This window comes from Crotalus tigris, unplaced genomic scaffold (genome assembly GCF_016545835.1).
Source record: "Crotalus tigris isolate CLP2741 ecotype Arizona unplaced genomic scaffold, ASM1654583v1 scf7180000024401.5802323, whole genome shotgun sequence".
NCBI classification, from domain to species: Eukaryota; Metazoa; Chordata; class Lepidosauria; order Squamata; family Viperidae; genus Crotalus; species Crotalus tigris.
This window is the reverse complement of record NW_024100569.1, coordinates 5,524,243-5,536,259: the sequence shown is the minus strand read 5'-3', so window position 1 is coordinate 5,536,259 and position 12,017 is coordinate 5,524,243. Positions and strand designations below refer to the sequence as shown.

At 35.0% G+C, this 12,017-nt stretch overlaps 1 protein-coding gene across 13 annotated transcripts in view; it reads right to left on the bottom strand.

Annotated features, from left to right (window-relative positions):
- The window catches only part of DMD (dystrophin), a 962,852-nt gene that overhangs the window by 51,628 nt on the left and 899,207 nt on the right, over positions 1-12,017 (bottom strand). For all 13 annotated transcript variants that reach the window (XR_005555060.1, XM_039329649.1, XM_039329655.1 and 10 more), the window contains 3 exons: positions 8,011-8,085; positions 1,400-1,601; positions 272-357 (listed from right to left, as the gene is read on the bottom strand). Coding sequence is in view for 12 of the 13 variants with exons in the window: in XM_039329649.1 (XP_039185583.1) it covers positions 272-357; positions 1,400-1,601; positions 8,011-8,085 (363 nt within the window). In the remaining variant the exon portion in view is untranslated. The remainder of the gene's footprint in view (positions 1-271; positions 358-1,399; positions 1,602-8,010; positions 8,086-12,017) is intronic.

The following is a 12,017-nucleotide window of genomic DNA, read 5'->3' as shown; positions in this document are numbered from 1 at the left end:
TCTAGTGCATGTGTATTTTTCTTTGGATCCTGGCTCATTCCTATCACATGTCATTCAGCAACATTCTGCAACTCGATACTTGTGAACTGTAAAGGCCATAATCTCCATTGGGACTAAACTAGACCACATTAGGTAACATTTGGTGTGCAACCTGCATAATATATTTTAACTTCTAAGTTTTGTTAAAAAAATTTGAAAAGACAATTTGAGCTATTATTTATCTATCTTCATAATAAATGGCAGAAAATATAAAACCCTAAGCATTACTTACATCTGTATTTATCTTCCAGATGTGCTTTACACAGTGAAATTACACCGGTTTTAAAAGACAGGACTCGGATCCTTCCAGTTCGACCTCTATTGATATTAAATAAACAAATAAATAAGCAAGAAAGCAAGCAATAATGTAAATGCAAATAATACCTTTATCTACGTTTATTAAAATGCTAGAAATAAAGAATTTCCAGTTCTAGCCTAAAGCAAAATAAAAAAGATCAAAGGAATAGTTTTAATTGGAATAGTACATATAGCATACTACATGTAGGGTAATTACATTAACACAATTTTAGAATAATTTGTATGGTGAAGCTTTTTGTAATATTTTCAGAATTATGAGCATTTTCCCATCTAAATCATCCAATATTTGAGGGGCTGCCACCAAGAAGAGGGGGTCACATTATTCACCAAAGCACCACAGGGCAGGATGAGAAACAATGGTTGGAAACTGATCAAAGAGAGAAGGAACCTGGAATTAAGGAGAAACTTCCTGACAGTGAGGACAATTAACCAGCGGAATAGCTTGCCTCCAGAAATTATGGGCGCTCCATCACTGGAGATTTTTAAGAAGAGAGTCACTTGTCTGAGATGGTATAGATTCTCCTGCTTGAGCAGGGGGCTGGACTAGAAGACCTCCAAGGTCCCTTCCAGCTTTCTATTCTATTCTATTCTATTCTATTCTATTCTATTCTATTCTATTCTATTCTATTCTATTCTATTCTATTCTTTCCAACCCTGAATAGTAATTCTGTATATAGAATTAGACTTGTGTATAAATATTTAGTTTATGAGAAGTAGTTACTATGAAATGTAATTAATATAGTTACATTTTGGCCCCCCAAAGATTAATGACTGTATTAGTTTATAAATAGGACAATTAAAACTTAAAAACAATTAACAAGCATTAAATTATGTTCTAATTCTAGGGTCATATAGAACTTCAAATTTAATTCATTTATTTTGTTGTTTTTAAGATAGTTTGGTAACTTTCAGCGACTCTTTGTGAATTTCAAAATAATCCCAGATTTTCTCCCATAAAAGCAACTAACAGTTTTTTAATTTTTTTTAAAAAATATTAATAGTTTATTACAGTCAACTGATATAGAAAACTATAGAGACCTACGTGTCATAAACATTCAAAAGCCAGTTGAGGCACATATCTACACAAAGAGGGACGTTGACTAAGTTATTGTGCTCTTGTTCCAATTTATCATAAATGGTAGTCAAGCAGTTAATTATCTGAAGTATATCAATTGGTTGGTCATTCTGTTTGAGGTTGTGCTGGTCCAAGGCATCACATGCAGCAGACAAATTCAAAAGATCCACTGTAATGACAAAAAAAAAATCTGTAATAACAAACAGCTCTCATAGAATAATCACATCATTTAAATGTATCTGTTGAACTCAGCAACAGTTGAAATACAAATATGTTAAATTGAAGATAGATTTTAAATTTATCTTTAGTGTTTTCTACCTACTGTATTAATGTCTTTTTTTAAGCAAACTCAGATTTTGTAGCATAATTGCAGTTACTAGTTTAAAAGTTGTTTCTCGTTCAGCAAAGATTTATCAGCCACCTTCCTAGGATCATGAAGAGACACTACCTCTAATATAGAATTTATTAGTCAACTGGAAATACAGTATATTATTTTAAAAAAAGGAGTTTAAGGTTAAGTGTTCATAGCTCCAGTGGGAGGCTGAATTAATGATGACTGAACCCTTCAAGGATTGAGCAGCAGAATAACTGTATAAAGTGTATTTAACTAAAGAGAGATCATTCTTTTGTAGATACTTTCTGCTCAAAGAAGCAAAAATTTCTCTAAATTTTTTCCTTTAGTTTTACTTAGTGAGAACACACACATACCTTCAAAGGTATAAATTCACAAGTGAAAAGGAAAACAACAATAAGCTATCCTTCCTGTATATTCTCATCAGCAGAGACAGAGGTGGCAAACTAGAAACACAAGTTTATAAAAAAACAACAACCCACCAACAATATAGAGTAGGGTAGAGCAGAGCAGAGCAGAACAAAATAGAATAGAATTCTTTATTGACCAAGTGTGATCAGCCACACAAGGAATTTGTCTCCAGTGCATAAGTCCACAGAGTACATATAAATAGCAAGTAATAGGACATAGATCATAATCATAGTTACAATCATTAACTCCACTATCAAAATAACAACCCAACCTCCCACAACAGAACCTGTGTAAGAACACTATTTAGACGAGCAACAACTTGAATATCAGAAAAAGGAAACAGATCATCTATACATTATCTTCCAACAAAATGGATATCCATGCAACTTCATCAAGTGCCTGTCCACTCAATCAAGTATAGCACAACCAATATAAGCTATGAAAAGGATAACCCTGCCATACATCAAAAAAATCTCAGAAACCATCAACAGACTATTACATGGCATGGGACACATCAACATATCACATCAGCATAGGATAGCACAGGAGTCCCAAACCCCCGGGCTGTGGCCTGCTGCTGGGCCGCAACCTGTTTGGAACCGGGCTGCAAAAATGGTGGGCGAATGTGTGCATGTGAAGCTGCATTTATGAAAGTGCGTGTGTGCAAAACCAAATCCTCTCCCCCGTCTCCGCCGCTCTGCTGAGTGAGAAAGGTTGCGGAACACTGGCATAGCACATAAACCCATTCTCCAAAACATTCTAATTAACCCAAAAAAAGGCCAGCAGCTCCAACAGAAAAAAACAGAAGTCTTCTACAAAAGGGGTCCCCAATCCCTGGGCTGCAAACTGGCAGTAGCCCGTGGCCTGCCAGGAACTGGGCCACACTAGCGGACAAAACCCCATTTAAGTACATGTGGGATCTAGGCAGCTTCTGCTCCATGGAAAAACTGCCTTCCATGAAATCAGTTTCTGGGACCCAAAAGGTTGGGGGCTATTGATATATAACATACAGTGTATTGCAATAGCCACCAGATAGGACAAACAGGCAGAAGACTAGCAAAACACATCCATTAACATCAACTAGCTATCAGAAGACATGATGAAAACTCCTTAATTTCACAATCCATGGACAGACTTAACCATAGGCCATACCAGTACTTCACCAACTGGAGAATTGTGACTATCCTAGACAAATCAAGTCCAAAACTGTTACAGAATTCCTGGACACTTGGCACTCTGGCAAATAGGCCATCACCAGGTACATAAACAACAACTATATACCATTCAAAAGAGTTGATTAAAAAGCCAAAAAGGGAGTAAAAAGACCAGAACACCTCTTCACCAATAATCAACACCCAGATGAGCAGAGATCAACACTAAGATTAACCAACTAATTACACCAATAATCAAAAAGCAAGCAATATCCTTATCAAGGAACTGCCAATCAAGCTAACGGTAAGCAGTCCAACCAAAGAACCACCAAGACCACTCCCACCAATACAGACAGGGGAAGCCACTAGAATATAAAATGAGAGCAAACCCCACTCCCTACAAGGACTGATGATGTTACCTAATTTGGGTAATAAAACATCTGTAAGAAAACAACCAAGCTCACAGAATACCAATGGTCCCTCAGTCTTACTTAAATATAATATGGGACATCACTAATAAGCAGTAGCAATGTGAAAATTATTATTTATCTAGACCAGAAACTTATTTTGTGTGTGTGCATATGGGTTTGTATACACACACACACACACACACACACACACATCATATTCAGTGGCAGTGTGCAGTAGCATTAAACCCCAAGGATTTAACTTAAGATATCTTTATATTATCCTTTACTAAGTCTTATTGAGGGTGAAAAGACTTCCTTTCTTAACTTTCACTAAGCTCTCTTTAGCTGTAGACATGAATGCAAAGTGGGACAAGGTTAATTTAACTGATCTATTTGTATGTATAGACCGGTTAATACTGGGACCCTAGTGACATTAAATGCTATCAAATAATCCCTTGATATACATAGAACTAATAGATAATTTAAGAAGGATTTGATTTCTTGTAGTGAATCGACAGCTTTTGTGTATTTTTCTGTATATATCACTGGCAGCAGATAGACTGAAAATAGTCACTAACCAGGAAAATGAATACATAGAAGTAGGGCTTTTTTTGTCATAGAACGCCCAGAATGGAGTTCCGGCATCTTTTTTGGATGGAACCTTGTAGGGTAGGCAAGGTGGGTTGTATGACATGTGTGAGTTCTGGCACCTTTTTTTTTTTTTTTAACAAAAAAAGCACTGCATAGAAGGGAGTGTGGGACTGTATGCATTGAACAGAAGTTCCAACCACTGTGTGTTCAAAAAGCTGAATGCCAACTGGCTATTTATGCAAAAGCCATTCTATTATTGTACTGCAATATATATAGTTTCTTCAGTGAACAACATATTTAAATATGGTACAGTTTGGCAAAGAACGGTCAAGAGATTTGCAGAGAGTAGGAAAACCAAAACTAACATTTAAAATTCTACAGGTAAAGAGGCACACTAGCATTCATTAGTGTAAAACTGTACTGTAGAGGAAGCTGCATATCCAAACTGCACTAATCTGCACTAACTGCAGATCTAGCTAATGAACATCATAAGTAGTTGTGGTACATGGAACAAAAGAAGAAAATAACTTAATAAGATGTTTAAAATCTGGAATCTTTTAAAAGGAAGAGGAAATCTAACAATTTCTCCACTAGCCTCACCATCAAAGAACGCGGCAGAAGGGTCATTTTCTTCAGAAGGATTTTCCAAAGAAGGTAAATACAGAAGGCTATAAAATCTTAAAGGACATTTATATCTGATTTCTAAGTTTCAGAACTACAAAGTTGCTTATAAGAGAGACAGAGGATTTTTGAGTGAAGACATCATTTCTATGATTTTATTTTATTCTTAGTATTTTCCCTTTTGTGAGAAATCTAAACTCAAAATTCAGTACTGGTAAAGATTTTACCAATCTGGAGATACTGATTTGGATTATAATCCTATATGCTTTATTGGGATCTAATTCCTGCAATCAGCTTTAATCCGTATCTGGTCAAAGTTCTATGATCTCTATTTTAATGGTTCTTTGCAGTGCTTTTTTTGTAAAAAAAAAAAAAAAAAAAAAGGTGCCGAACTCACACAGGTCATACAACCCGCCTTGCCTACCCTACAAGGTTCCATCCAAAAAAGGTGCCAGAACTCCATTCTGGGCATTCTATGACAAAAAAAAACCCTGGTTCTTTGGATGGGGGGAGGGTAATCACAAGAAGAAAGCCCAGCATAAGGATTTTTTATTTCAGGTTTTCACTTTTGGAATGAAATTTAAAGACATTTGAATGGGGAAAATGTTCGGAATTTTAGTATAAAGAATAACACTAATACGTATTGCAAAAGTATAGCTTAATAACAGTTGTTTTTAAGGCATTTCTTTATTAATTTCTGCAGCATATTGTATTGTTTGGATATAATATTATGCTAACTTGGTATTGATTTATTTCCATATCAAAATATTTTACTATTAACAATATAATTTCTGCCAGAAATAGAAGTACAAAGACAAAATCAGAGGAAGGTTAGCATTTATCACAATAACATATTAATTATATACTAATAAAATAATATGTTTAATATAATTAATGTAACATATTAATTATATATTGTAGTAGTAGTAGTAGTAGTAGTAGTAGTAATAATAATAATAATAATAATAATAATAATAATAATAATAACAACAACAACTACTACTACTACTACTACTACTAAAAGCAATGGATAGGAAGACCAGAAAAATAATGACAATGAATCATGCCCTTCATCCACGCAGTGACATTGACAGACTTTATCTACCAAGGCAAATAGGTGGGCATGGAATGCTACAAGTACATCAGATGGTTGAAGAAGAAAAAATGGCTTTGAAAGAATATCTGAAGAACAATGATGAAAATGCACTGAAATTAGTATATCAGGAAGGCTTACTGACTACTGGAGAGACCAAACTGGCCTACAAGAAAGACCAAATGAAGAACAGAATAGAGGCATGGGAAGACAAAGCACTACATGGCCAATACATGAAAAAAATAGCTGGGAAAGCAGATAATAACAAGACCTGGCAATGGCTAAGAGCAGGAAAATTGAAGAAAGAGACCGAGGGACTAATTCTGGCTGCACAAGACCAAGCCTTAAGGACAAATGCATATAAAGTCAAAATTGAGAAGACAGCAACAGACAGTAAGTGCTGCCTATGCAAAGAAGCTGAAGAAACAGTGGACCACCTGGTAAGCTGTTGCAAGAAGATTGCACAGACTGACTACAAGCAGCGGCATGACAAAGTAGCAACAATGGTGCATTGGAAGATCTGCAAAAAATATCATTTGCCTGTAAGCAAAAACTGGTGGGATCATAAAATAGAGAAAGTCATAGAAAATGATAAAATTAAACTGCTCTGGGACTTCAGAATTCAAACAGACAAGCACCTGCAACATAACACCCCAAACTTAACAACTGTCGATAAGAAAGACAAAAAAGTCTGGATAGTGGACGTGGCAGTGCCTGGAGACAGCAGAATAGACGAGAAAGAACTGGAGAAGATAACAAAATACAAAGACCTACAAATAGAAATAGAAAGACTGTGGCAAAAGCAAGCAAGGGTAGTACCAATAGTAATAGGCTCCTTGGGTGCAATCCCAAAACAACTGGAGCACCACTTGAACACCATTGGCATTGACAAATTCGCTATTAGTCAATTGCAAAAGGCGGCCTTACTAGAAACTGCTTCCATCCTGCGACGATATCTGTAATACCATCAAACATCCACATATGCCTATCCCAGGTCCTGGGTAAGGACTCGATAGGTAGACAAAATGCCAAATCCAGTCTGAACATCTGGCTGACTGTGTGATGATCCATAATAATAAAGTTGGAAGGGACTTTGGAGGTCATCTAGTCCAACCCCCTGCTCAGGGAGGAAACCCTATACCATTTTAGACAAATGGCTGTCCAGTCTCTTCTTTAAAAAATATAAAATAGTTCTTTCAATTTATCAGAAAGATCTTCTCACAATTAACAAATTAATTCAACAAAAAGAAAAAGATTCGAAAGCAAGATTGAATTCTTATAAGAATGACTTTAATAATATGACAAATTAACCATCAAATTAAAATGCTAAGTTTAAAAAAAAATAAAAGACTGAGGGACAAAATGCGAGGAGTGTTCAGTTCATAAACTCCAAAAACTTTTTTACATTTCACTGATTATGCTACCAGAATATTCTGCTCATTAATTGTGAAAAAACAGGGGAATAAAAAAGATAAATAAAAAACCCAAACATGAACCAAGCACCTGCTATTTTTTCATGAATTAATGTTATAACTGATATTTTTATCAAATCAAAATATTTTCAACCAATATTAATGCATGAAGAGCCCATTTAAAACAAGCAAAACAATTTTGAAGCTAAAAATGGAAAAAATGTAATATATATCTTCAGGCGAAACCTATTAAAATGATATTGTAAGCCTGTCAGAGTGCAAATAACTTGAGGAAAAAAATCTGCAGCCATGGGCAGATGGGAAAGAAATTGGATAGTTTTATGTATGTATGTATGTATGTATGTATGTATGTAAAGAATTTACCACTGAATTTAGAAAAACAAACTCACAATGATGAAGGTTGAATCTGGGAGAAAAAATAGTTCAATTTGTGCCCCAAATGACAACAAAATTAAGTTCTACGGAAAATATTTTCATTCATTTTTAAAAAATGCAATTAAGAAACAGAATACTCACAACAGAGAGCTTTCTGTAGTCTTCGGAGCTTCATGGCAGTTCTGTATGCTGAGAATCGAACATTGTTCAAATCAGCTGTGACACAAGTAAAAGAAGAAAAGGACATAAATTATTTTATCACCAAGCGGGTTTACTCTGTGAACATAAAAGAACTCCTAAAATAACTTTAAATGTAAACCAAATCACCTATCACTTTATATAAAACAAAAGAAAATCAGCGATTATAAAAAATAGTACCACTATGCTCTGATAAAAAACAGCACAGTTTAGCCCAAGCAAGGGTACTATTTATAGCTGTAACCCTGTTCATACTTACTGGGAATATATTCTAATGTACTCAATGGGGATCACTTCTAAGCAGACATTTCTAACAATTATCTATTGAGTTTCATTGATCTTAAACACATATCTTTATTTTTTTTAAAAGCTAGTTTGCGTGTAGTGGTTAAAACACCAGTCTAGAAACTGGGAGACTGTGAATTCTAGTCCCACTTTAGGCATAAAGTGGCTTTTGGCCAGTCATTCTCTCTTAGCCCGAAAATGTAGGCAATGGCCAGGAGTTAAAATTGACTTGAAGGCAATACACACATATCTCCTGAAAATTAATCAACTGAAGGGTTTAAAAGAATTAAGTACTATGACCAAGTATCCAATAATGTCATCTATCAGGCTCTGGAAGTGTACCTTCTCTATAGTAGCACCAGCCTGGGATGAGCTCCCTGCCCCAAGACTGGGATGGACAGTTTTTTTCTGATTGTGTCCAGTTAATAATAATAATAATAATAATAATAACAACAACAACAACAACAACAACATCATCATCATCATCATCTATTGCAACACTGAAAAGCTGCTTATTATGCTGCAGTATATAGGGGGTGATCTTGAAGAAAAAAAGAAATGAGGGAAATAAGAGCCAGTCCTCCAACATAACAATGTAGTTTTGCAAAGTACTACCTTTTCTCCTGATTCCCCGTTTCTTAGTGGCATCAAATTTCTTCTGCGACTGCCTTGTTAGTTTATATACTTGCTTCAAATGTCTTTTTCAAGTTGCAATTAACAGAACAGAATGGGCTTTCACACAAATCAAGAAATAAATCCTGTGTCTTGCCTGAAAAATTTCTATCTGTCACCATCATTTTTTAAAAAAAGAGCTGCAAAACACATGAAACCATTCCTTTATGCTTATGCAGGGTACCCTATAGGAAGATAACCATTGTTGTCTCTGTGCACAACGTGACACGACATTCAATTTTTTCATTCAGGTGTAATGCAAAAAACAAAAACAAACCCAACAACAGAAGAAACATAGTTTATACAATATTATTTTGGCTTTCATCCATTTTTAAACTTTTTTTACAACTGGGAGAAAAATAACTTATACAATATTAAAATGTTAAACAAAAAACTTTCAACTTCTAATCCTATATTTATTGTTTATAAAACAGTGCAAGATATTATATTAAAGAATAATAACTTGGGTAATTTACTTTTGCTAAAATATATAAACTGTTGAAAGCATTTAGTCTGCTTTTTTAATAGAGGTTTTCCGCTCCTTTTGGTTTCTTTCTGGTCTTTTCAGCATGAGAAAAGTTTCAACATACTTTAAATCAGCCAACAAGTACTTACAGGAAAGAAACAATGATTTTAGAACGTCCTTCTCAATTTCTGAAATGAATGCTATTTAAAATCTTTCTAAACTAACAAATTCTAGAAGAGATACATATACTAAAAACAACAATAGACTATCAACTGGAAATATTTGTTCATTCTGCTGCAGCTAACTGGAGGGATGACACTCTTCAATTTTCTTACTCAGAATCCATGAACAATTGCAAAAAAATAATATGCAATCTTTTAGATATACATAAAGATGTGTTTCGTTCATATATGGTTTCACTGAAACATATAGACCAGGTGCTGTCAGCTTTGAAGTACTTCAGCTAGGAAGTTCCAACTATGAGTACTAACATTGCTTACATTGTAAGATTATAGTAACAGAATCTTCCAAGTCTTGAAAGCCATCTCTTCTCTCCCCCCCCCCCGCCTTTATAGTCCAGGTTCCTTCTGAAATGTCTGTCATATGCCCATTCATTCTGTGGGCTAAATGACCATTGCCTGGTCTGCAGGTGCCCTTCCTGTCTATTAAGTTATTCTCACAGACCATTACATTCTGTAACAATTTTGCATACAACTTCTCCTTTGTTCAAATTACCTCATAACAACATTATCTTCAGTCACTAGTTGACTCCTTATATAGCAAGAGATCACATTATAGAGGCATGTCTATAAATTCTACAGAGAAACAAATATAACTCACAAAATACAATTGCACCTTAAAATAAAATAATGGGAGACAACAATTCTTACTCAACCATAAGCCACACAGTAAACTCCAATATTTTCCTTCTTGTTGTCACAGCACAAAAAAGAGACCTTTCCTCAATCTCTATATTTTGCATGCTACTGTAACTGCCAAAAATGTCATTGCCCCCACGCCCAGGACTACTGGGATTAAGCAATACAGCTAGAAAAGTCTGCTTCTTTAACATGCCTAGTTGTACAACTCAATACTTGTTTTTACTCCTTTTTCCTGTTATAGACGTAGTTGATATAGAAAAACCTCAATAGATTATTAGATGAAGGGAGATGTCCATTTTCCATGAAAGTCTGATAAATACTGAATTGTATCATTCATGTTGATTTATGCCATTTGTGTAATTATAATTTTATTCAATCCTTTCAATCTACATTATACATTTGCATAATGAAAATCTACTTGATTGATATAAATTTATTGGAATTATATTTGCAACATTATTTCATTTGGCAAGTGAGGAAAGTGGCTATAAACAAGGTAAAATTAACATTAAAAAATAAGTATCTAATCCAGGCAATTTGGATGCAAGAGACTATGTCCACTGCTTTGAAGGGCTGAAAATTTTCTCTAATACCAATTAGAGATGGGGGTAAACTAAACTGAGGTTTCGCTATACCAGAAATCTAAATTTCTTTCTCAGCTGATAACATTTTTTTATTTTTCAAAAAAGTATTAGATTTTTGCAAATAGCTATTTAAGAAATTTATATTACAGCTGAAAGAGCTTTTGCTTATGTGAGAACTAATGTATTTCAAACATATTTATCCAAATTAGAAGTCTGGGAAAGAGAGGTGTTTCCTAAGCTGCCTGTCCTTATACTACAATACCTATTCAAAGAAACTCACAGAAATTACATTCCTTACTGCCGAGTCATGGTTTACAGTTTGGTTTTATCTGGAAGTTACAATAGAATATTTTTCTTCTTGCTTGACTTTTGGATTCAGGGATCATACAAATAACCAAGAATTTGGGCAACTAACTTAACAACATCAAAAATCAAATCCAAATGGCAGAAATGCTCTTACTGGTGACTTTCAATTTAAAACAAAGCTAAAAACTGCAGCAAGAAACACAAGGTAGCTTGGTAAAGACTAACAAAATAACTACATCAGTAACTACAGCTAATTTTTCAATCATCAAAATAACCCAAAGTTTGTCTGTAGGATAAGATAGTCCAATAAAGTACAGTAGTGCAATATATAAAGTTGAGGAACTGTTCAAAATTATTATGAGACTGAACAAATGGTAGGTATAATTGGTCCTTGAAGTTAAGGATGTTTCAGTATCCTCACAATCACTTGATCAAAAGTTGGACATTTGGTAACCCACCGATATTTATGACCATAGTGTACCATACTGTACACATCAAGTCCCATAGTGACCATGGTGTACACATCAAGTCCCCCCACTCGCCTATTTCCTTGCCATCGCTACCCTTTTGGCCACTATGTGCCATTACCCCCAGCCCTGCAGCCACCCCACTGCCCTCAGCTGACCTTCACCGTCTTCTTCCTCCTGCTGCTGACAAGATGCACCTGGGCAAAGCAGCTGCTGGCCCTTCATGAGGTGTTCACAACAGCTGCCTATTTTCCTTATCTCTTTCCTTTTTGCCAGCCTACACACCACC